Source organism: Myodes glareolus, chromosome 6, assembly GCF_982192425.1.
Source record: "Myodes glareolus chromosome 6, mMyoGla1.1, whole genome shotgun sequence".
Taxonomy (NCBI): domain Eukaryota; kingdom Metazoa; phylum Chordata; class Mammalia; order Rodentia; family Cricetidae; genus Myodes; species Myodes glareolus.
The window spans coordinates 15,418,568-15,444,175 of NC_142031.1; the positions used below are offsets into that span (position 1 = coordinate 15,418,568).

At 48.1% G+C, this 25,608-nt stretch overlaps 1 protein-coding gene across 3 annotated transcripts; it reads right to left on the reverse strand.

Moving 5' to 3' along the window:
* Window positions 1-316: 316 nt before the first annotated feature.
* Emc1 (ER membrane protein complex subunit 1) lies at window positions 317-25,588 on the reverse strand. Of its 3 annotated transcripts, XM_085690384.2 has the most exons (24): window positions 25,438-25,547; window positions 25,048-25,246; window positions 24,075-24,199; window positions 23,242-23,307; window positions 22,914-23,007; window positions 21,282-21,410; window positions 20,037-20,163; window positions 19,361-19,510; window positions 18,890-19,057; window positions 18,688-18,756; window positions 18,328-18,390; window positions 17,241-17,363; window positions 16,073-16,169; window positions 15,586-15,708; window positions 13,808-14,007; window positions 13,522-13,671; window positions 12,581-12,742; window positions 11,687-11,806; window positions 8,446-8,583; window positions 7,166-7,339; window positions 6,439-6,649; window positions 3,916-4,000; window positions 2,791-2,920; window positions 317-2,656 (listed from the first exon to the last, which is right to left on the reverse strand). In XM_085690384.2, exons 4-24 carry the CDS (start codon window positions 23,258-23,260, stop codon window positions 2,477-2,479), a joined length of 2,712 nt encoding a protein of 903 aa, XP_085546510.1. In that variant the 5' UTR covers window positions 23,261-23,307; window positions 24,075-24,199; window positions 25,048-25,246; window positions 25,438-25,547; the 3' UTR covers window positions 317-2,476. The 3 variants fall into 3 exon arrangements, with proteins under 3 accessions (XP_085546510.1, XP_048282568.1, XP_085546509.1); XM_048426611.3 differs by lacking the exon at window positions 25,048-25,246 and having other exon boundaries at window positions 25,438-25,588; XM_085690383.2 differs by lacking the exon at window positions 25,048-25,246 and having other exon boundaries at window positions 18,328-18,387; window positions 25,438-25,563.
* Between the last annotated feature and the right edge of the window lie 20 nt (window positions 25,589-25,608).

Consider the following 25,608-nt stretch of genomic DNA (forward strand, 5'->3'; position numbering starts at 1 on the left):
TGGATCTCCTGGAGGTGTAGTTACAGGTGCTTCCGAGGCACCCAGTATAGGTAATGCAAACTGAACTTGGGTCCTCTGAAAAAGCAACAGATACTCTTAAGCACTGTGCCATGTCCCCACTCTCCTCTCCTTTTCTTTTAAAAAAAAAAAAAAAGACAAGGTCTCATAGCCTAGGCTGATATATAGCTGAAGATGTCCAAATGCCCTATTATAGGGGTGTGCCTCCACATCTAGCTTTGGTCTCCCCACTCCCCATTTTAATGCAAAAGAATCTTCAAAGTAAACTCTGAAAACACAAAACAGGGCTGAGGCCAGATCACTGATCATTGCTTTATTCCAGGGAGCATAGTCAACTGCATTGCCTTCCCTTCTTCAAAAAGAACAATCAGTACCAGGTTCACAAACAGGTAAAATTTAGGATTCTTTCATGTGTAGTACACAGGAGCCCAGACAGGAGTGCGCACACACCCCACACAGGAACCCAGACAGGAGTGCGCACACACCCCACACAGGAACCCAGACAGGAGTGCGCACACACCCCACACAGGAGCCCAGACAGGAGTGCACACACACCCCACACAGGAGCCCAGACAGAAGTGCACCCCCCACACACACACACAAGCCCATTCAGGAGTGTACACACACCCCACACACAAGCCAGACAGGAGTGCATATACACCCCACACACAAATCCAGACAGGAGTGCACACACACCTCCCCCACACAAGCCCAGACAAGAGTGCACATACATCCCACACAAGAGCCAGACAGGAGCGCACACACACACCCCATATACAAGCCCAGACAGGAAAGCACACACATCCCACACAAGAGCCCAGACAGGAGTATACACACACCCCACACATGAGCCAGACAGGAGTGCATATACACCCCACACACAAATCCAGACAGGAGTGCACACAGACCCCACACAGAAACCCAGCCAGCCAGTAGTACACACACATCCCATACAGAAGCCCAGCCCTGGTATACAAAGCTAGTTCTAGGCCAGCTAGGACAAAATAGTAAGACCGTGTCTCAAAAAATAAAATAAGTAAAAAGGTGCTGGGGCTATAACTCAGTAGTAGAAGTAGAGTGCCCTGGATTTGTCCCAGCATCCTCCTTGGAGGCCCCCCTTAAAACTTAATAAGATTAAAAAACTACTTAAGAAAAATAACAGCCCACATGGCTCACCTTATGGGGAGCTCAGTGCAGAGAACCAGCCTAGCATGAGACCCTGAATTCTATGCCTAATGCCACACAGAAAGTTATACCAATGAGATTTAAAATTTGCACACTGCCAAGTATGATGGCAAACATCTGTAATCCCAACACTGAGAAGACAGGCAGGAGGACTGCAAGTGTGAGGCCAGCCTAAGCTACAGAGCAAACCTCCACCTCAACAATAAATAAAGTGTTTTCTTAATAAAGGCCCCTTCTTTCTAACAGGGCTATAGGATGTCTGGGGCCTGCAGGAGCAATGAGATATGAGATGCTGGGACCTCAAAATCTCATCAAGACTCAGATAATTTGATAGCTTTAAATAAAGCTTTAGTGCTGGCTGGGCGATGGTGGCGCACACCTTTAATGACAGCACTTGGGAGGCAGAGGAAGGCGAATCTTTGTGAGTTCAAGGCCAGACTGGTCTACAGAGCAAATTCCAGGACAAACAGGGATACACAGAGAAACCTTATCTCAAAAAACCACAAATATTTAAATTTAAGTTTTTTTTTTAAAAAAAAAAAAAGGAAAAAAGGCTTCAGCTATAGCTCAAGAGAAAAGCACACGCTATGTGTGAGAAGCCAAATGACTGTTCTGTGCTTGGCTTTGATAGGCTGAAACAAATAGTGGCCCAACCATACGAATGACAGCATGGAACGAAAAGTTTAGTTAAAATTAGTTCTGACTCAACGTATGGATCCCTCACGTTCTGTGACATCACAGAGAAACCATTGGGTGGGATCAGTCCTCAGACTTCTGCTAAGAATGGCTTGCACTTTGGCCCCGTCAAGGTCAGGCAACCAAGTGCCCCTTTAAGGCAGAGCTGAGCTGACCCATCAGGCTTGGAAGCAAGAGACGGAGAAGTTGTCAGAGGATTTCTAGTAAGACTGGAGACACAGAAGGCCAATTAAAGTCAATTTAAACAGCCTCAGAAGAGAAAAACAAGAGGTCTCATAAAAGGAAAAAAACAAAAGCAAAAAAAAAACAAAAAAAAAAAACAAAACAGGTGGATGAGCAGATCAAGAAAACAGAGCAGTGGATGAGACGCATGGAGAGCCTGGCTGACGTGGGTGTCTGTCCCACAAGGTCTGTGTGTCACTGTATCCCAGTAGTTCAGCATGAACGTCATCCTCTCCCACCAGACTCAAGTGAGATGAGAATCTAATCCAACGTGTCACGATCTACCAATCCACGGCCATAGCTCCTTGACTGACTGCTTCCCCGAGGCTCTTCACTCTGGCAGAATGCTCGCGGTTTACCGCCAGGCTCGATTGAGGAGTTTCACCTGTGCCAGCCTCTTTGTGATCATGGTGGCAAAAACCAGGCCAAAAAGGACACTGCTGATTAGTACATAATCATAGTCATCCTTCAGGACATCAAACTGCTTGGATGGGTAAACTCGAGTTTGGTAAATGTCCAACCCGTAGGCCACAACCTGAAAGACAGACAGAATGAGAACTGGGAAAGAAAGGTAGCCAGTGAGTCACCAGCACCTCAGAGTCAGCCAGGAAGGAGATGGGATCCTTAGGGCACAGAGCCACACTGCAGATGCCACACGGGGACACTCACCAGACAAGTGGACTCCAGGCCTGATGGCGCCGTGTAGATGCCTCGCATCCGAGAGACTGTCTGGTTATAGTTTATGAACCGCTCTGCGTGGATCTGGACATCCGGAGAATAAGGGATCAGGTTCTCCTCTCTGCAAAACACAGGAGGGGGCCAGGGACTCTAAAAGCTCCTGTGAGACAGGGATCTCTGTCTTGGCTGTCCTTCCTGGGAGCTGGGAAGGCTCCAGGACACACATCAAATCATGGATCTCCTTTGAGGACGACCTGAACTAGGCTGTCACAGAGGCAACAGCTGAAGGAACAGTGAAAGGCTGAATGGAAGGCTGCTGGAAAATTAGGTTAAGTATCAATTTGATAAGAACATATAACACAAGCCAGGCATGGAGTTGTATACCCAGAAATCCCAGCACTCAGAAAGCTGAGACAGGAGGACTGCCTCAAGTTCAAGGGTAGCTTGGGCTACGGGGATTTCCACGTCAGCCTGGGCCTCAGTTCCGCTCATCTGCAGAAAGCCTGTCATACTTCTTCTAGCTCCACCCCTCTCTGTTCTCCCACTGCCCAGCCCTCTGGGTGTCCCTAAGTGAAAAGACTTCAAAATATAGGGGAGGAAAAAGGCCCAGATGACAGCCGGAGCATTCATGCTAGCGGGGAACAATAAACAAGCTACAGGCCTTCCCTTCCCAATCTGCCTCTTCCTCACCTTCTTCCCTTCCTAGGTCTCCACCCTTCACTGCTCCCGTTCAACAGCCTTCAGACTCAACAGACATGACTTGAGGGCCTGGTGTTGCTTCCTCCACCTGAAACATTCTCCCTGAGATACCACACAGCAAGAGCCTGCGCCAACCACCTGCAGATCACCTTTTCCAAGGGATTTCCCAGGGCCTGATCTCAAATTCTCCCACACACATCCTCACGGCTGTCCTGTATGCACTTCCTCTCTACCACTGATTAACACCATTCAGTTTGCTGGTTACTTAATGTCATTTCCCACCCAGACGCCAGCTCCAGGAGGCAGGGCTCACAGTCATTTGTTCACTTGAGTTCCTAGCATGGCAGACAGAGAACTATCGTTATCAGTGGGATTAAAGTTCTGACAGTCAGGGCCTTCTGCCCACAACAGTCTCACCTGCTTTGTTCTGTTGGGATCTCAGGACGCCGAGGATCCAGCAAGGCCTTGGGAAGAGAAAGGATTGCTCCAGAAGGCAGCCCAACTATACAGGAAGAAATGAAGGTTCACATTTACTTGACCCTGAATGGGGGCTGGTTAGACAGAAGTTTACAATGAGGAGTTTAAAATAAGCAAAGAGAAACATAGGTCATCAAGGTCCCATTAAAAAAACAAAACCAACACCTTTAATCCCGGCACTCGGGAGGCAGAAGCAGGTGGATCTTTGTGAGTTCGAGGCCAACATGGTCTACAAGAGCTAGTTCCAGGACAGGCTCCAAAGCTACAGAGAAACCCTGTCTCAAATGCCCACCACCCCCAAAAAAATTCAAAACAAAAATGAAACCATCACATGGGTACGAATGAAGGAGCCTGGCTCTGAAGACACTGATTTTCTCACATATTCTAGCTAGCCTGAGGCCATGTGGGCTGCTGGGTAATGCAGCCAGGAAGGCAGAGGACCAAGCATTAGATAACATAAGTTTTATAATGGTGATCAAAGGTCCCAGGATACCCAGAGCTAGCTTCCTCCTACTTGGCAAGTAACACCCAGTGCCTGTCAAAGCTAAGAGTCCCAAATGTCTTAGATAAACTCTAAACTATTACTGAGTCCTAATCTTAGACTCTACCAGATAAGCTCTCTGGTTTCTACTCAAGTCTATACAAGCTGTGTTAAGAATGACATGGGGAAGGGGCTATAGGGAGAGATGGCTCAGTGGTTAAGAGCACTGGCTGTCCTTCCAGAGGATCGGGGTCCAATTCTCAATTCCCACACGGTGGGTCACAACTACTTTTAACTACCTGTATCTAACTCCAGATCCAGTGAATTCAATGCCCTATTCTGGCTTTCCTGAGCACCAGGCACATATGTGGTACACAGATGTGTGCAAACACCCATATACACAATTTCTTTTTAAAGTTTAAAAAAAAATCACATCAGAGCTAGGCATGGTGATGAACACCTTGAATTCCAGCACTTGAAAGGCAGAGAGAGAATCTCTGGGATTAGAGGCCAACTTGGTCTACATAGTAAGTTCTGGGACAGCCAGGGTTATATAGAGAGACTCTGTCTCAAAAACAAAAAAAATCAGGATGCTGAGCATTCAAGAGGTAGAGGCAGGAGGATTAGGAGTTCAAGGCCACCTTGGGCCGCGTGAAATCCTGTCTCAAACAACAGCAAAGAATGACATAAAAAGGGGATGGAAGAGATGGCTCAGAGGTTAAGAGCACTGGCTGCTCTTCCAGAGGTCATGAGTTCAATTCCCAGCAACGACATGGTGGCTTACAACCATCTGTAATGAGATCTGGTGCCCTCTTTTGGACTGAAGGCAGAGATACAGGCTGAACATTGTATACATAATAAATAAATAATTCTTAAAAAAAAAAAAAAAGAATGACATAAAAAGTCAGATACAGAGCAGGGCAGTGGTGGCACATGCCTTTAATCCCAGCACTTGGGAGGCAGAAGCAGAAGCAGGTGAATCTCTGTGAATTTGAGGCCAGCCTGATCTACAAGAACTAGTTCCAGGACAGGCTCCAAAGCTACAGAGAATCCCTGTCTTGAAAAACCAAAAAAAAAAAAAAAAAAGTCACACACAGAAATGGTGCAGGACAAGAACAGGAGAATTCTGGGAAGGAGGAAGCCCATTCCTCCCCAGTCCTGTCCAGACACCGAAGAAGCAGGATGTGACCTGCCCTGCTGAAAAAGGTACCGAGCCATGTGGCTAACATATTAGAATAATGGGCTAATATAAGAGTTAATAAGAAGCCTGAGTTAATAAGTCAATCAGTTTATAACTTATATAGATCTCTGTGTGATTTTCTTTGGGACCTAACGCCTGTGGGAACCGAGCAGGATAGAAACCCCAACAAGCAGCCCGCTCCTCATGTTACACAGAAAGACAAGTTCCATACTTTCTCTCATACACAGGAGGACTTAGTTTCTGTGTGTGTGCTAAGGTCATAAAAAGTAGAAAGAGGACCATGTGGAAGAAAAGAAAGAGATAGTGGGGGTCAAGAGAAAGAGAGACTAAGGAATGCCACACTACATAGAAGTAGAAAAGAGACTTTGTTGAGGGAGGGAAGAGACCAGAAGAGGGGAAGAGCATAAATAAGGTCAAAGAATACTGACACATTATTTTGTATGCTAATCTAAGAACATATTTTCAGTTAAAACAAATAGACATCAGGGATGGCTTTCTGAGCTGCAAGAAAGAACCAAGGAAAGAAAATGAATCATGAGAATCAAGTACTGAGCAAAGACCATCAAATCTGAACTAAGCAAAGAGAAAGAGAACCAAGTATCCCAGATGGCAGTGAATCCCCACTACAGTGTGAGCCCAGTCCCCCTGCTAGCAGTGCATCCCCACTACAGTGTGAGCCCAGTCCCCCTGCTGGCAGTGCATCCCCACTACAGTGTGAGCCCAGTCCCCCTGCTGGCAGTGCATCCCCACTTTGGTGTGGAGCCTTCCTCCCAACACTCACTGAGCAAGTGCCGACTGGTGATGCCCCGCTCAGTGATGGTAGCCTCCATGGCACTGATGGAAGAGGGGAAGATGTAGGACTGCTGGAGGACTTGGGGCAGCTGAGGACGGTCTAGGGAGCTGAAGGCAGTGGCATTATACTGCTCAGTGCCCTCGTAGAGCTCCAGGACAGTTAGCTCATTGCGCCGTGCCTTAGAGTTCCAGTACTGGTACTGTGGGGAGAAGGGGAGGCAGTTTGGGTTTAGTGCTGTATCAACCAGAAAGCGAAAGTTACACTACAGATGCCATTCACAGCAGCTGCAGACTAAGAGGAAAAGACCCAATTGTCCCCTGCTCTTCTTCCTTGTTGCGATCTAGGCTGTCCAAAGTTGTCCATGATACAGGAACTGCCAGGGTTCTCTAGAGTCATAGTAACAGCAGCCACCTTCTAGGAGCTTATGAAGTGCAGTGTTCTGAGCTAGCCCAGAGGAGACTGACTACTACTGTCCCTACTTCACAATGCATCCAGAGAGCTCACAGATTAGTTCCAGGTTCTGCACAGGAGAGGGAAGAGCAGAGTTCAAGGCCAAGCAGTCAGATCTGGCCCCAGGTCCCACCCCATCTGGACCCTGTGCTGCTTTTTCCAGGGGCTTGAGGACTTGAGAAAGCAAAGTGGCTGCTGTTTCTGGGAAGAACGTAAGAGTCAGGGACCTCCTGAGCGGCTCTGTGCCCCAGCAGTGACTCCTTACCACCACCCAGTTCTCTGAATGCACAAGGTGGACGGGGCCCTTGGCCTTCTTCTGCACGGAGGAGTGGATGATGCGCCCAGTGACACCATCAATGAGGAAAATGCCAATAAAGGTGCGCTCATGGTGAATATCTGTGCTCTCTGTCACCACAGCCAACAGGTTGGGGTTCAGACTCTACGGAGAGAAACCACAATGACAAACTTTAGGAACCGTGATAGCATGTCATGTACTTGGCTCTCCTGTGAGCCCTGGGACCTGAGGCCAATATGGAGCTCAACCGCTTGGCAAAACAATCAGTATTGCTGAGCAAACTTGCTTTGCATAGTCTAAGGACTGGGGCCCAATGCATGCCTTACATGTCTCTTAACCCTCTCTGAAACCTTATGATACAGGCACCCCCCAATGCTACAGGTGTCTTTGTCTGCTGAGCCATCGAGCTCACCGCCACACCTTTCTTTTGAGACACAATGTCACTGTGTAGTCTAAACTGGCCTTAAATTTATAATCTCCCCACTTCAGCCTTCTGAGTGATAGAATTAAGAGTGTACCATCCTCCTGTAAGGTAGTTTGTAGCCCACAAATCACCTCAGTGAATTTCTGATGGACTGATTAAGCTTTAACCCCAGAAGACCATAGTCATACCTGTACTATTAATAAAACTAGCATCTAGCCGGGAGGGTCACACAGCAAGCACTGGGAGAAGATGACGCCCACAACCAGAGGAGGAAGGTATATTTGTTTAGGCTGGGTATATAGCTGAATGGCAGAGTACTTTTCCTAGCACGACAGAAGCCCTGAGTACATCTACAGGACACACGCACTTCACAGACAAAATCAGTACACAAAGGAATCAATGGCTTGACCAGAACTTCAACACTTACTTTCCCTAAAGCCTTACTACTTGGGCCAGCAAAATGCCTCAGCAAGTAAAGATAGTTACCACCGAGCCGCCTATCAACCCAAGTCTCTACCCCAGAGCCCACATGATGAAAGGAGACAGCCAACTCCCACAAGTTGTCCTCTGACCTCCACACACACGCCACAGTACATGCCCCATTCTCATAAATACAAAATAATAAACAGGGCATGTTAGTGCATGCCTTTAATTCCAACACTCAGAGACAGGATGATCTCTGTGAGTTCAAGGATAACCTGGTCTACAAAGTTTCAGGACAGACAACCAGGGCTACAAAATGAGACTCTGTCTCTCAAAAAAATAAATCTAAAAATTATACATACTAAAAGCCGGCCATCCTCATTGTCAGGCTGCTGCATCATACCTTATAGAGCACACTTCGGTCCCCCATCACCCGGCCCTGGGAGTGCACGTGCTCGCTGCTGCGCTTCCCCTTCACCGTGACAACCCGCTGCACTTCTGGGGGAATGGTGAGCTCCCAACTCAGTTCCGTAGTGAGATCCTAGGGAAAAACAAGAGCACGTGTGGTCAGGAGATCACAGGGTCAGAGAACAGGCCAGGGCCAGAGACACAGTAGGAGGCATCCCACAGCTGACCCAGCCTACAGTGCGGTACCTGAGGCCTGTGCACTAGAATAACCAAGGACAGACCTGGCTTAGGCTAGACAGATAGGAAAGTCAGTGATGTGATTGCTGAGTTTGATTCCCACACTCAGATAAAGGAAGTCTGGTGATGGCTGCACTGCAATTCCAGCACAGCGAAGGTGAAGAAAGAAGGACCCCAGAGGTTCAGTGCACAGCCAGCCTAGCCTACTCAGTGAGCTCTGGACCAGTGAGAGACCCCACAAAGTGAAACAACAAGGTGGTTGACACCTGAGAAATGACGTCCAACACTGTCCTCTGGCCACTATACATATGCATACATGTGCTCTTTATACTATCACACACATGTATACACACATAAAAGCAAGACTCGTGAAGAAGTTCGGAAGTCTCTGTTTAAGAAAGAAAGATACAGCTGGATCTATAGCGTGAATACCAGGCCAGCCAGGCAGGGTTACACAGTGAGATCTTGTCTCAAAGAAAGATACTGAGCTTGGAAAGATGGTTCACCTGTAAGGTGCTTGTCGTTGACCCTGACAACCAGAGTTCAATCCCTGAAACCCACATGACGGAAGGAGAGAAAAGACCGCAAGGTGTGCTCTGACCTCCACATGAGTGGCATGACATGTGGGCTCATGCTTGTACATGCTTATACACATACATACTTCCCGACACTCACACAGAACAAACAGATGTAATTTTTTTAATTAAAAAGAAAAAGGGGCTGGAGAGATGGCTCAGTGGTTAAGAGCACTGACTGCTCTTCCAGAGGACCCAGGTTCAGTTCCCAGTACCCACATGGCAGCTCACAATTGTCTGTGACTCCAGTTCTAAGGGACCCAACACCCTCACACAGACATACATGCAGGCAAAATTCAATGCACATAAAATAAAAATAAAGTATTTAAAAAAAAAAAAAAGAAGAAGGGCTGGAGAGATGGACCAGCGGTTAAGAGCACTAGCTACTCTTCCAGAATTCAATTCCCAGCACCCACAACTCCCTGGAACTACAGCTCCAGATGATCTGACACCCTCACACAGAGTATATGAAGGCAAAATGCCAGTGCACATTAAATAAATGAATAAACAAATAAATCTTAAAAAGAACAAAAGAAAGAAAGACAGATAGACAGACAGACAGACACTAAAGCAAGTCGGGAATGTAACTCAATTTATAATCCCAGAGCTCAAAGTCGAGAAAAGAGGATTGCCATGAGTTCAAGGCTAGCTTCACTATATAGTAAGACCCTGCCTCAAAATAAACAAATAAATGACTAGGGTTTTCAAAAAAATAATGGAGCCAAGCTAGGCAGTCAGTGCTGGCACAAACCTTTAATTGGGAGGCAGAGGCAGGTGGATCTCTGTGAGTTCAAGGCCAGTCTGATCTACAGAACAAATTCTAGGACAGCCTAGTCTAGAGAGTGAGTTCCAGGACAGTCAGGGCTGTTAGACAGACAAACCATCTCAAAAAAAAAAAAAAAAAGAAAGAAAGGAAGGAAGGAAGGAAGGAAGGAAGGAAGGAAGGAAGGAAGAAAAGAAGGAAGGAAAAATTGAAGCAGAAAAGACATTAAGTGAAAATGCAAATAAATAAAATAAAATAAATATAGATCCATTCTCTTTGAGAAAGACATAATTTTAAGAGCCACATGGTTGCTTGTGCCCAGACAGCTGTGCTTACAGTATTATCAACACACAGCGAACAGGAAGAAAGGACAGCTGGAAATGGGATACAGGGATATGTATATTTGCTTGGGGGATTTTTTTTTTTAAGATAGGGTCTTTCTTCATAGCCCTGGCTGTCTGGAACTCATTATGTAGTCTAGGTTATTTTACATATGTGGCTGTTTTGCCTGCATTTATGTTTGTGCAGCACAGGAGGTCAGAAAAGTGTTGGATTCCTGACTAGAGTCACAGTTGGCCATACTGCCATGTGGGTGGTGGTAACTGTGGGACCCTCACCCCTTATTCTCAAAGGGGCAAGAAGAAATTTTCTAGCAGAATGTTTTCCCAGGAAGATAGTGGCCTTCCCCTCTCCCACCCAGGATATTCTGAGCACAAGGTCACTTAGCTCAACCCAGCCAGCCACCTGGTACAGGCTGATAAAGATGGCCTAACTCAAGAACAGTGGCCTCTCTAAAAACAAGGAAAAAGCTGACTTAACAGAATGTGAGGGAGCAAAAGTCCTTGTACCCAGGCCAAAGCATTTTCAAAGATTCTCTTTGTAGTTATGCCTTTAAAAGCTTACCCCGCAGAGGAGATACAACTCCTCTCTACCTTGTTGTAACGGGGATGGAGATGAGTTCCAAACATGTTTGCATTATGCTGATTAAACCTTGCTTATTACAGTCTGGGCCTCTCTGGTGGTCTCTCTCTGGGGGTCGTGATCTGGGCACAACAGTAACAATCCAGGTCCTCTGGAAGAGTGGCCAGTGTTCTTCATCACTGAGTCATCTCTCTGGCCCCTCTGATATTTTTAATAAAAATGATATTAATAGGGGCTGGAGAAATGGTCCAGGGGCAAACAACTATCTGAACCATGAACCCTGGTTGCTCTTCCAGAGGAGTGAAAGGGTATGCTCTCTTTCAGAGACACCAGCAAGGAAAGACAGTTAGCTGGGTGTTACTCAACCTCTCCGAGCTAGCAGATTTTCAACCCAGCCTTTGAATCTATTTATTCATAAATAGAACAAAAGAAATTTACTTAAGGCTGCCTTTAGCCTCAGTAGCAGAACCAGTGCCCATGGGAACAGGACTCCCACCAGGCTGCAGCCTGTGTGGCCAGGCCACTGCCAGAGATGCAGGCCTGTAACTGCTGGGCCCTAATTGCTGGCTGAAATAGCAGTAGATTAAGACACAGACCCTGTGCCAAAGTTAAAACAACAACCCAGTATAAACCCAGTATGAAATGGGTGGCTTTGAATCGGGCATCAGGGCCACTGTTTAACCAAACAACAGGAAAGACCCACAGTGCCTCCCAAGGACAGTCAGCTGCTTCCTCCCTACCTTCCGAAGCCGGTATCCACTAAGCCGCCCCTGCTCTGCATCCACCAAGTAGAAGAAGATGGAGGGGGCAAGTTCATGCAGCTGTCGCAAGACATTTCGAGTAGCTGGAAAAGCTGTGACCTTGAAAAAACCCAGATAGCCCAGAAGTGTTAAATATAAGTTCAGAAAACTTGAAACACATTTATTTCTCAAAGATCATTAGTGTTTACCCACTAAAGAAAGCTTTAAGCATAAAACAGTGAATCATAAAACCAGTCACTGGATCTATTTAAGGCTTAAATACGGCTCTGCTATGGACTTCAGTGTTGCTGGGCAGTGGTGGCACACACCTTCAATTCCTGCACTCGGGAGGCAGAAAAAGGTGGATCTCTTTGAGTTTGAGGCCAGTCTGGTCTACAGACCGAGTTCCAGAACAGCCAGAGCCACACAGAGAAACCCTGTCTTGAAAATCAAAAGCCAAAAGCCAAACAAACAAAAGAACCTCAGTGTTAGGGACTTGAGAGTTAGCTCTGTGGTTAAGAGCATATATACTGTTCTTCCAGAGGCTATGAATTCAAGTCTTAGAATGCATATCAGGTGACTTACAACCACCTAGAGCTCCAGCTTCAGGGTGATCTGATGCTTCTGGCCTCTACGGATACCTGCACTGATGTGCACATATAAACACATAATTCAACTAAAAACCAAACCAAAACAAAACTGGGCATGTATAATGAGTGGCATGCACCTTTATGAACTTGGGTGCTCACAAGGGTAGTCATGTTGCTAAGGGTGGCCTGACACCCCGAACATGTGCTATGTGGTAAGTGGGTCACCTCTGTCCCAGTGTATGTCTGACAACCCATCCCAAACCCAGCTCCACACAGAAGACTCCACCCACCCAAGACAAAGCACCTTGTATTCATCGTCCACCAACAGCAGCACCTTAGCGTAGTCTTGATCCATGACTGGGAGAAGTAAGGACTGCAAGATGGGGCGCTTCAGCACTGGGGGAGCCACCTGGCTCCACTTGCCAAAAATGGGGTTGAAGACAAATAGAGAGCTCATTCCTGTTTCCTACAATGGGCAGAAAACAGTCAGATCCAAACACAGAAGGAACACAACCTACAGGTGATCCAGAAATGTTGAGGTGTCAACTGGACCACCAGGAATTCCCTGCTTTCTGGTACCTTAGTGGAAAGTAAAGTCTTGGTCAAAGATGACTGGTCCCCTAGGATGATGTGAAAAGGGAAAAGGCTGGACTGATGCTGGCTCCAAATCTAGCTAAGAAGTAGCATGATAAAGAGCAAATCTAAGTAAAGACCAGGTCACGGTAGCAGTGCACGCCTTTAATCCAGTGTCTTCAGATCTCTACAAGTTCCAGGCTAGCTTCATCTATATGGCTGCTTTCAAGCCAGTCAGGGCTACATAGTGAGACCCTGCCCCCAAAACAACAAGCCAAGCATAATTCAGCAATTTAAGATTGCTAGATTCAAAAGAGGATCTTCCAAACCCCATCTCACAATACAGCTAGAAGGGATCCATGAAAATCCACTCAAATTCTAGAGGCAGAAACCACAGTGCAGCTTTGTGCCCTGTTTCCTCTCACAGAGAGAAAACACAGCTATCAGGGACAGCCTTGCTGGGAAGGGAAAGCACTGGCTGAAGGAGGATCTGGCTCCTAACCAGTTCCATGTCAGAGCTGAAGGGTCCCTCCACCCAGGCCAGAAAATGGCAGAAACAAGACTTCCAACCCAAGAGCTTCTCATGGAATGATCAAGGCACGGGAGAAATTTCAACTGTGAAACATGCAAAAGGCAACACACGGAGGCTACGGGCAGCATGCCTGGCCTCACCTTGTCTTTCACCAGCAGCGTGCACTGAGGCGGGTGGGGAAAATGAGCAGTAGTCCTCTGGACCATCAGCTTAAAGGAGGAGTCCGGCTTAACATTGGGCAGATACTGTTTCCACAGAATGGTGCCAGAGCTGCTCTCGATGCCAAAGAGCTGCAAGATAAACGAACCCCTGGCTCACAACTAGAAAGAAACTGAAGAATTGATTCTATCCTTGCAAACTGGAACAAAGCAAGCCTGTTGCCTATGCCTGCACCTGAGGTTTGCTTCCTACGACTCATGTGCTCACCTTGCCTGAAGCTGTTACCATCACTATCATCTTCTGCAGGTTGAACTCATCTCTGGCCAATGTGTCAATGTTGATCTCATTCTTAATCTGGCTTCGGGGCTTTCGAGCGTCGTAGAACATCTTCCACAGGTGGGAAGTCCAGGCCTGGAGCAGGATGAGCTGAGACGACAGGCGTTTCAGGAACATCCCCAGCAAGCCGTCTGGTGTTGGAGAAGAAGGAGGGCACTCCCATCAGACTAGGAGTCAGCAAGATGTGTGCTTCCCGGAGGGACCTCTCCCTCTCCTATAGAACCTTCCAGTCATTCACATTCCAGGCCACAAGTTCAGGGTGCAGTCTGTGTAAGATGCCAGCCATCCCACACTCTGGTACAGCCATGCACAAGCTTCTGAAACCTCCTTACCTGGTTCTTAGGCCTTCACCTGCCTTAAATCTTGTAATAGGAGACTAAGAGGTAAGGAATCAGCCATGTAGGATGTAGTCATGCTGGGATGACCAGGGGAAGGCATCTGGGTGCACAGCAAAGCCAGGGAAGGGTGGGTCTCAGGAGCAGTGGGAGCAGGTGCATGCATGAGTGGTGCCTCCATCTCCCATTGCTTCATTCTTCTTTGTTAACCTGCTCCCAGCATCCCTTCCTGCAATCTATTCCTAAGGCCATCATCCTCCCTTGTCCCTGACTCCACTGGTGAGGCATCTCCCTGAAAGTGTCCTCCATTAGAGATGTGACAGGTGCATGATACCATGGTTACCATGGTAAGGAGGGTCTTGGGAGTCTGACAGGCCCGAATTAAAATCCAGGCTGCGTGACCCTGAGAAAAATGCTTACCCTTTGTGCTTTTAGTCCCTCATCTATTACATGACAAGCAATTCAGGGGCTTGCTACAAAGAACAGATCAAATGACATCCATTGGGATTGGGTATGGTGCTTGGTATGCTGGAAGTGCACATTCAGAGTATTATCTTTAGCCAGGCAGTGGTGGCACACGCCTTTAATTCCGGCACTCAGGAGGCAGAAGCAGGCAGATCTCTGTGAGTATTACCTTTGCTCATCTCTTTTATACCAACCTCAACTCAAGGAGAGGCAGAGAAACAAGTCACAAGCAGAGCAGTCCACATATACAGGGTGTGTGTCTCACTAATGCAAGTCAGAAAATCAACCAAACACTAGTCATGTGGGCAAGCAAGGCACAATGGGCAGCAAAAAGCAGGATTTACCTTGAATCGCTGGGTCCAGCAGCAGAAATAGATAGTAAAGTCAAATTAATTCTCAGCTTAAGAAAACATACAACACCTAGCAGCGTACCTGAGCCAGAATACTCAACAGTGACCTACGGGATGGCGGGTGGAATGGATTGGGGGAGCTGGGAGGGGTGAACATGACAGGACAGACACGCAGGACTAGACTGGAGAGGAATGAATCGTGTTCATCAGATGACCATCAATGGAGCCACCACTGACTCAGAACACAGGGCTATGTCCAGTCGCTCTCTCTAGACACATGTGGGTGTTGCATTTGAGACAATGGGTAGAAGTGTCTGATGTGGAGCCTGACAATTTTTAGAACCCCAGGCAATGATACTTGCAACTAACTATAAAGTAAAGACGCTGTTGTCTCTAGAGGGACTCAGTGAAACAGTAGCTGCACAAACCACTGGGCTACTGATGCACTGAAGCTGCGGGACTCCTTCAAAACATCTGGCTGAACCAGAAGCCGGGGGCACAGTGAGGTCCATAAACCCAGCTAACCCTCCCTGAGCAGCCTCCCTGGGTTTGTTCATACCTGCCTTCTTGCCAAATTCTCCTTCCAGTTCAGCCTGTGCCCCTGTCAGGGGGAGGTCGACCATCTCCAGGCACACCACTTCTGCCAGGGATTCCTCTCGGCTCCACAACACCACCTTCCCAGCTACAGGAAACCAGTTTGTGAAAGCTCAGCCTGGCTCCCTAGCCCTGAGGAGACTCTTAGAGGTGTCTCAGAGTTCGAGTCTTATGCAAAAGATCTCATGAGCTGAGGTCAAGAGTCAAGTGAGGAAGATTTTGTATTTCACTTCATGCCCCTAAAGAACTGAAAAAATTCTCAGGGTACGCTCTTCTTGAACCTTTCCCATGCCTGTGCACACCCCCGCCCCACCACACACACGCACACACGCGCACACACACACACATACATACACACTCACACGTGCACACACACATACACACACACACCTTTACCGCACACAACTGAAATTCAGAGCAGGTAGAAACAAATGGCTGTACAGGGCACTCACCTAGCTGCTGCAGGAACAGCTGCAGATGGTCTTGTGTCTGCACCAAGGCCCGGTAGCCCACTGAATCATCCTTCTTCAAGAATACCTGGATGTACAGCTATAAACAGGACAGTAAGAAACCAGATGGCTCCAAGGCATTGGACCCCAAGATTCAAAGGGTTGGGAGTTGGCTGAGGTTCAGGCCAAGGCATGACATGATGTCTAGACAATATAATGATCATCTGGCCACCAGCAAGAAAGCACACGTTCTTCAGAGTCAACGCGACAATGGGGTGAGGCTCTCTCTGGTCTGTGTGTGAAGGGCAGCAAGTACTTGACGGGACTGCCGTCCCTTCATGCCCCAGTTGCACCCCACATGGTGAGCAGGAGGCCAGGCCAGGAGCATCCCAGAAGCTGAGGGATACGATTCAATATCCCCAAAGAACACTGCGTGGGTACATGTGGGAAGTCAGTCTGGAGTCTGAACCCCAGAAACATCTCTTGCTAGCTCCATGATTTGAAATACCGTAGGCCACGGGCACATTCACAAACCAGGTCAGTAATAACCAATCCACAAGACTGCCAAGATGCCTTTGGATTAACACAAAAACAAAAAGGGCTTCGCGCACACCGACAGCTGGGCAGAACAACAGAGAGCTTACTGTTCCTGCAGAGCGCCCAGGTTCAATGCTTAGCACCAACATGGCAGCTCACAACTGTCTGTAACTCCAGTATCAGGGGATCAAATGTCCCATGTACTCATGTGGTGCAACTCACACATGCAAGCAAAACACTCATATATATAAAATAATAAATTCATCTAAGGTGGGTAGTGGTGGAGAACGTCTTTTATCCCAGCACTCAGGAGGCAGAGACAGGTGGATCTCTGTGAGTTTGAGGCCAGTCTGGTCTACTAAAGAACTAGTTCCAGGACAGCTAGAGTTGTCACAGAAAAAAACAAATAAATAAATAAACAAATAAACACATGGATGGATGGATGGATAAAATAATAAAAAATAAATCTAAAGCAACAATAGCAGCAGCAGTTTTGCTATTATTTATAAGCAGACAGTGGCTCTGGAGGAACTAGGAACCTTGTTCTTAAAGCCCTAATCCAGGGCTACAATTAGCCCCAAGGACATGAAGCCCACCGAACAGAGTAAGAGGACAAAAGCTGTCTGTCGCTTACCCGCTCAGGACGAGTGCCCTTCTGCTCCAGGCTGAAAGAAATTGTAGTGTCTAGCAGCCGCCGACCTGTCTCCACTAAGTAGAGGTTAATGGTGTAGCTTTGGTTGAAGCAAGTCAGAGAGTCCTAGAGGTACACACAGCACAGGTCAACAATAAAGTCCCCTACAGCATGTCCAAGGACAAATCCCCTAGAGAAGGGACTAGGGCAGAAGGGAAACGTGCATAAGTAAGAAGTAAAAAGAGCCAAATCCTACAGTGGCTGCTGACTGAATAATCAAGATCACAACTATCGTGTGCACCCCAGAAAGGAGTCAGAAGCCAGATGTGGTAGCACACAGCTTTAATCACAACACTTGAGACAGAGGCAGGCTGATCTGAGCTCGAGGATAATCTGATCTACAGAGTGAGTTCCAGGACAATAAAGGCTATACAGAGAAACACTATGTCAAAAGACAAAAAACAAGAAAATAAGAAAACCAACTGTATACAACCACTATGCGAGCTTGCAAAGGGAGCCAGTGTGTACAACTACCATGTACATCTCGGCAGGCCGTAAGTGTGTACAACTGCCATGTAAATTTTGGCAGGCCGTAAGTGTGTACAACTACCATGTACATCTTGGCAGACCGTAAGTGTGTACAATTGCCATGTACATTTTTTAAGGCAGCCAGTGTGTACAGTGAGGCAGAGCGGACCCAGATTGGCACTGTGGATGGAGAAAGAAGGAAAAAGGCCCAGACATGAGGCCACAACCAAGACCTGTGCCTATAGTTAGGACCTTCACTGCCACCAAGTGCACCATAAAATGCCACCTGGCCTTGCCAGCTATGGAGATCCAGGGGAATGGTGAAGCCGAGGTTCAGAGAAGGAAATAAGGAGGACAGATCCCAGGAGTCGACCTCCTCATCTTGCCAGGAGAAAGGACAAGATGTGCCACTTAACTGACAGTACTTGGACCACCTGAAGCTGGGAACTCAAGGGGACCTGCAAGCCTCAGTTGACCTGGGCTTCCTCGGGTGGCCTCCTGGGTCCCCCAGTCTGCCACCCCACCCAGTAATACACCCTGCCTGCCCAATGCCATATCCTACCTGTGCCTTAGATGTCTCAGAAAAGCTCGCTGTATTCCTGTCCCCAGCACTCCCAGGTTTCTGCTAAAGGAAAGAGATGTGAAGACACTCAGCCAAACGGTTACTTCCCAGACACTCTTGTCTCCTCAGCAGTCAGAAGGCAAATCTTACCTCTCATGCCCACCCCCACAGGACTATGAACCCTAAGTCTGCAGGGAGGGGAAGGGTAGCCACAATAGGATGCCATTCCTAGTGAGAGAGAGACTGTGGAAAGAGTTCATCTTTCTGCAGCCTCCTACCCCTGTGCACAGGTGGACAGACTCCGACTTCTGACCACGAGGGGCCTCGCAGAGACAGCTGTCATGCATGCACGGTACTCACTTCAGTGCGACAGGTCATGACGGCAGCCACCGTCTTCTCTCCAGTGGTGGCAAAGCTCACCAGAGTTGCCTGTAAAGAACGTTAGGTATCAGTTTCCAGACAATGAGACGTAAGGCAAATGTGTCTAGGTTCCCAGCTCTGCCTCCTCCCAGCTTTGTCCTGGAAGACCTTCTGGTCCCAGCAAGCACACTGCTGCGGTTACCTGGGGAAAGTTTTTGAGCAGCGTCACGGCACCGTTGTGGTAGTGCAGCAGAGCGTAGTGGCCCGGAGACAGCTGTAGGAAGAACTGGGACCGAGAAGGGGCCACTGGGCTGGGCTGTGTGGGCAGCACTCGGGGCTGGAATCCACTTCCAAATTCTAAGTCAGGAGACTGGGTGGAGAGAGGAAGCAAGAAGAAAAGTGGGACGCTTACCCCCTCCCAGACCATCAAACCAGGGCTTCTGCCACGCCTTGCCAGGGAGCAGTTATAGACTAGGACAGATAGCTCCAGAAGCTTCTGTTCAGGTTCCCCAAAGGAGACTACGGCCTGTACCCTGACGACAGCTCAGCCAGAGGCCTACACCCTCCCCATGGCTGTCACAGCTCAGGAAAGCAGCAGTAACCTCACAGGGCAACCATGCCAGCTCCCGACGCCACACAGGGGACACCTCCGACCAGGAGAGCAGCCTCTCACCGGCAGCGAGATCTGTCGTAGTTCCCACTCCGTCTCCAGGGCCAAAGTGTGGAGGGAATGTGAGTTGGGGTCAGGGCACACCAGGACAGCCTCGTCGACCACACCACAGGACCCAGTGAGACGCTGCAGCCATGGAGTCCAAACCCTGACCTGTGGAGAGTTCATGACAGACTCATGAGGATCACAGGGACCCTCTCAGCAGATCCACAGAACTGCTGCTGGAATGCGCAGAGGATCCCAAAATCAAAATGCACAGCTGGCCAAAAGCATGGCTGGTTTCACAGAGGCTCTTCCCATCCTCATCCACCTCCATCAACCTCCAAAGCTGAAGTACTCAGCAGGAGTTTCTGGTCACTGGGAAAATGCGCCCAATAACAGTAAATGCCTGATGGCTCAGAGGGGTGTCAGATGTGGCTTCCTGTAATCATTTCATAATCACCTTAGAAGAACTTAAAGGAACAGTGCCTAGATCAGAATAGCTTCCCAACTAGCCGAGAAGAGCACCGTGTGTTAACAGAGTGCTTTAAACTTATGCTGAGGACAAGACAGCAACAGACGGGCTTCAGGAACAGAATACAGGCAGCTTTTGCAGCTGCCCTGCGGAGTTCCTTGAACCCTCATGCAAAGGCCTCTACCAACTCCTTCCCACCCACCAGGAGCCAGATGCCCTCTCTACCTGCTGAACAATCTCTCCATCCTCCACATTAAACTTGACGATGTTCACATGGCTGAAGGGAACGATGCCAAGGGCCCACACCACCCCGGAGCCGTAGGAATACACCATCTGGTAGTGGATGCTGTCACTAAGAAAGGGAAGAGAAGACAGGGCCACCGACTTAGCCTTTAGACTTGAACTTCCCCAGGGCTTCCAAAACCGTGCTGCCATTTCCGAGTGGATGTTGTCACGAGCTGAAAACCCCCAAAGGGTTTGTGTACCTCACAAAGCCTTTGCTTTTAGGTTCTTTGCTGCTGCCGTTTGCAGTGCTACGGATTAAACCCAGGGCCTTGTGAATGTTAGGCAAGTGTTCCACACTCAGCCCCATCCCTACCCTTGCTTTTGTCTTGAATTTGAATTTCTCATCAACATTTCAAACTGGTATCACATATACAAACCAGATGGCCAGCTTTTCCTAAGTAACAGAAGTAGCATACCTCCCATGTATGTAGGGCACCACACCGGTTGTCTAAGGCTATGGAGGTAGGCCAGGCACACTGTAGCGGCCTGTAGGCTCCATCAGGTAGGCCAGACTCACAAGATATTTTGTTCTTCGTCCTGTAGGACACTGACTTTTGAGGCTTGGGGAGGTCTGTCTTTTTTCTTGTCACCATGCTCAGCTAAGAATTTGGCTCTTTTTTTTTTTTTTTTTTGGCAAGGCAAGAAATCAAACGCAGGACCTTGTACATGCCAGGTAGGCTCTCTGCCACTGGTCTGGTACATATCTCCAACTTAACTTTAACAATTTAACTTTTGATCCCTGTACTAAACCTTTGAAAACAGCTGCAAGTGGCTAAAACCAACCCTTGCCTGAGAGTCTAGGCAACCTATTCCTTCCTTCCAACCCCAGGACCTCGAGAAATCACTTCGAGCCTCCCTCAGTTCCTCTCTATCATTCTGCTGCTTACTGTGAAGAAAGATTCAGGACACTGTCAAGTGGTAGTTGAAAGGCCCAGAGCATTTTGTGTGTGAGCAGGAGCAGCTCCCTTACACGGCAGCGCTAGTGCCCCAGTTTGTATTTTTCCCGCCCTATCAAGTACACTCCAAGTATGGAGCCACAGCCTTTCCACTCAGACCCACATGGAGGAGAACATCATTCCCATGTGATGCCAACAGGAGGGCCCCTGGCCAAGGACCCTCAACGAGATGGAGGGTGTCATAGGAATTGGGACAAGATAGTCATCACTTCGGAGGAAACTATCTTACCTTTCTGGAAGATGTTCCACCCACTTCAGGTGCCCACTGGAGAGGTGATGGAGGGTGAGAGTCGTCTTCTTCAGAACTGCAATGTACCTCACTGACTCCTGCAGGCCCACCAGCCCAAGTGCCTGGAAACTGAACACAGGGAAGAGTGAGGGCACACCTGGATGCCAATGGTTCTGGCTAATCTTGCCTCTAACAACTTGAGACTCTGCCTTGCCTGAGAATCACTTAGGTGCACTGCCCCATGTCTCTATGGGTTACCTCTTCCTTTCCCTAGGATTTCACAGAACTCAGACTAACTCTCTAGCAAGCCCCATCAGGAAATGCGATCATTGTTGGGCTTATGACTACGCCCACAACTGAGCAAGAACTTGATGGCAGCTACTTCACGTGGACAGTGTTCTCATTGCCGGGGATCCACCAAGTGCTAGGAACCAGGGGAACTGCTATCGTAAGATGTGTGAGCTAAAGCCAACAAGCGCATAGATGAATCTCAGCAAAGGTGAGGCAGCGGTCCATGCTGTTCTATAACCGAGAACTAAATTCAAAGCATGGTGATAGAGTTCTGCAGTCCCAGCCCTTGTGAAGTGGAGGCAGGAGTGTCGGAAGTTCAAGGCTAGGGCTGTCAAGATGGCTTGCTAAGCAAGGCTGACAACCTAAGTTCAATCCCCAGAACCTACTTAGAGGTAGAAAGAGAGAACTGATTCCACAAAGCCGTTCACTAACCTTTGCATGTGCACTCTGCGGCATGCACACTCCTCCCCACACACACCACCCAGACAGACAGACAGACACACTCACACATTCACATACACCAAGGTCAGCCTCAGCTACATAGCTACTTTGAGGGCAGCCTGGGCTATATGACACCTGTCTCAAAGCAAACAAACATAAGGAACATGGAAAGCTTTGTACTATCCTCTTTAACCTAGAACACAGCACTCAAAGTTCATATATTATGGTAAGACTGGGACAGTGTTCAAGAACAAACATTGGATCAAATACAGAGCTGTTCATCTAATAGGTGCTCAGTTATCTAAATCCACCCAATTCACAGAAAATCTCATTTGTAAATAACATAGAATTCTCAGTAAATATACACATGTGTTATAGCAACAAAACCAAGAATGGGCAGCTAAGCTGGATGCAGTGGCACATGAATTCTAGCACTCGGGAGGTTAAGGAAAAGAATCTCTTAGAGTTCAAAGCCAGCCTGGTCTATGTACTTCCAGGACAGCCAGGGTTATGTAGAGAGACCCTGTCTAAAAAAGGGGGGGGGGGCAAGTTGGAGGACATCTGGGGCTAGAGAGAAGGTTCTGTGGTTAAGAGCACTGGCTACTCTTCCAGAGTACCAGAATTCAACTCTCAGTGTCCACATGGTGGCTGCAATCATCTGATAATCCAGTGTCAGGAGCGCCAACACATTCTGGCCCCCACAGGGACTGCACTCATGTGGTCCATAGACAACGACATACAAGCAGGCAAAATACCCATACACATAAGAAATTTTTTTTTTTAAAGAACAGGCATCTGATGTACCTGTTCTTCAATGATCCTTGAAGGGAGGGGGGGCAAAAAGGCCCAGAGTTGTTTATCCATCCAGATCCCTTCACTCAGCCACAGTGATTTCCCTACCTGCCACTGTCCAGAGTTATCTCCCAGTTCAGGCCCCCGATGTTAGTCTCCCAAGAACGCATGATTCGCCCTCCATTGGATACAGTGATTGCATCTGAAAGAGACAAAGACCACTGTCATTTTCCACTCTTGTTCTGTGGCCTGGTAAGAGCTATGGGCCATGATCCCACCTCCAGCTTATGGGTGCAGACAGGTGGTAAGCAGGCACCTGCTCTTCACTGTCAAAAGCACCCTTTCTCGTTTCCCCATCAGACCCTACACAAAGCCAAGAATCAAGCAAAGGGAGATGGTGCTGACTCCAAACAGAGACCAGGGGGCCTCTGCTTACCTTGTCCATGGACCAACATGGCATCCACAGCCCCTTCTGCTGTGCCCTTGTCAACATGGCGCCACACTGGGAGATAAGAGAATCAGACATTGCTGTGAGTGACTGTGGCTCAACGAGACAGGAAAGGACTGAGATCTTCATTTACATAGCTTTATCCAACTTTAATTAGGAAGCAAAGAGTATACTAAGTGCTATGACCTATATCCACTCACTGGAGTGTGAGGGAGGAGGGGTTCAAGAGGTATTGCATTTCCCATCCAGGCTCTCAGCCCCTCCAGTCCACCACCACCCCATGAAACATACAAAGAAACAAAAATAAGATTAACAAAATCTGGTTAGAGAGGTGGCTCAGTGGTTAGGAATACTGGCTGCTGTTCCAGAAGACCCAGTTCAAGTCCCAGCACCCACGTGGCAGCTCACAACTGTCTGTAACCCCAGTTTCAGAGGACCCGACACCCTCACACTGACATACATGCAGGTCAAACACAAATCACATGAAACAAAAATTTAAAAAAATATATCAAAAAACTAACAAAATTTACCCACTTCATAAGAAAAGAGTTTACTCTTTTCACAATCTAAATTCCTACAAACAATCCCAGCAGCAGGAGTCTCTCAAGGGTAGTCATGCAAGCCTTTATTGCACAACAGGATAGAATGCAGCTTTTGCAGTGTTATCTTGGTTAAGGACCTTCAGGATCAAGGAGATTACAAAGACCAGCAACACAGATCTACACATTAAAAGACGGTAAGACTGGAGAAGACGAAAACGAAGACGAGCCATAGGTTACACGCTTCAGTCAGCTCCCCTCCTGGCTCCACAGCTCACTCACGGATCTCTCCTGTGCGAGAACTTAACGCAGCAATCACGTTCTTCTCTGTGGCCACAACCAACTTCTTCGACCCAGGGGAAAATTCCAAGGAGGCAAACTTGAGCTTCCCAACATACTGCTGTCTCCTGAGGAAGAGGGCGGGGGGTTGGGGGGGTGGACATCAGGGCAAAGTCATCACCATGAAGAGGCAAGCTGCTGGCTTCACACCAGCCCATCTCCCTCATCACACTTAAGAACCGCGTGCAAACGAAGAGCTCTGGTCATCCCCACGATTTGTGTGCCATGCGCCCGGAAGCAAAGGGAGATAGGAGAGAATTACCACCAAATAGATGAGAGACAGCAACAGTCTTCCAGCTAAATTCAACACCTGTTACTCAGGCAACATCCCTAAGAATCCTCAGCCTAACTAACTTTTAGCTGCACCAAACAGACTTCTAGTTACGTATTGTGCTATAAGGAAGGAAACACTGCTACCTGGGCCACACTGAGCAAACACGGCACTCAGACTGGATCTCTCATTTAGACCTCTTTTGTTTCAAAGGCACTAAACTGATAGTAAAGTTTGGACTCAGTCATTTCTATGTGTATTTGCACGTGACTTTATTCTGTTTGTAGCCACCAGACAACCCTACCAAGTCTGTAAGGCAAATGTTACTGCCTACATTTTACAAATGAGGAAACCAAAGTCCAGAGAGCCCAGGGTTCCAAAATGAAGACCTTTTAAAATACTGTTGTTTAGCTGTATGTCAGTTTCCCCAAGACCATGCATCAGTTAAGCAGCCAAATAATCGTTTAAACTGAAAAAAGCAGGGCATGATGGGAGAGGTAAGTGAATGAATATCTGGCTGATAGGTTTGGAGAGGACACTGTGTCCAGAGTGTTTAGAACCTGTGAGACAGGAGGGCTAAGAGACAACAGGACGGTGAAACTTCACTGGGGGCTGGTGACCTCTGACACCCACGAGATGACAAACCTGACAGCCACAGAATCGGATACGGCAGGAATGGAGGAAATCAACGATCTCTGACCAAAACCTTAAAGCATGCCTGAACGGCAGGCAGGGCTGGTTCCATTGCAGCGCAATCTGCACAGTCATATACGGGGCGGCTCAGAAGGGTTCCCTGGCTGCTTAATGTAACGAGCCCAGGTCGACGTCTCCAAATTCCTCGTATCTGAAGAAGGGACGCTCACATTTTCACTCTGCACAGGGGGCAGCATTCATTCATTCACCTCTCCCTTAAAGGCCCTGATGTAAGTTATGAACTCGGTCCTGCTCCATGTCAATCCACTCCTGCTAATCGGAGGGAGACAGAAGCTGGTAAAGCTGACACCTACTTCCTGGAGAAGCGTCACCCATACGCACCAGTCAAACTTGCCCACTTGGTCTTCGTAGACCGCGGCCGCAGGGAGAAGCAGCGTAGCCCAAAGCCAGAAGCCGGACGCAACAGCAGCCACCATGATTGAAGCCCAAGCGCCGCCCGCAGCTATCCCGGCGTGCACTGGGCCTCAAGCCCCTCCCTGCGCCGAACCACAG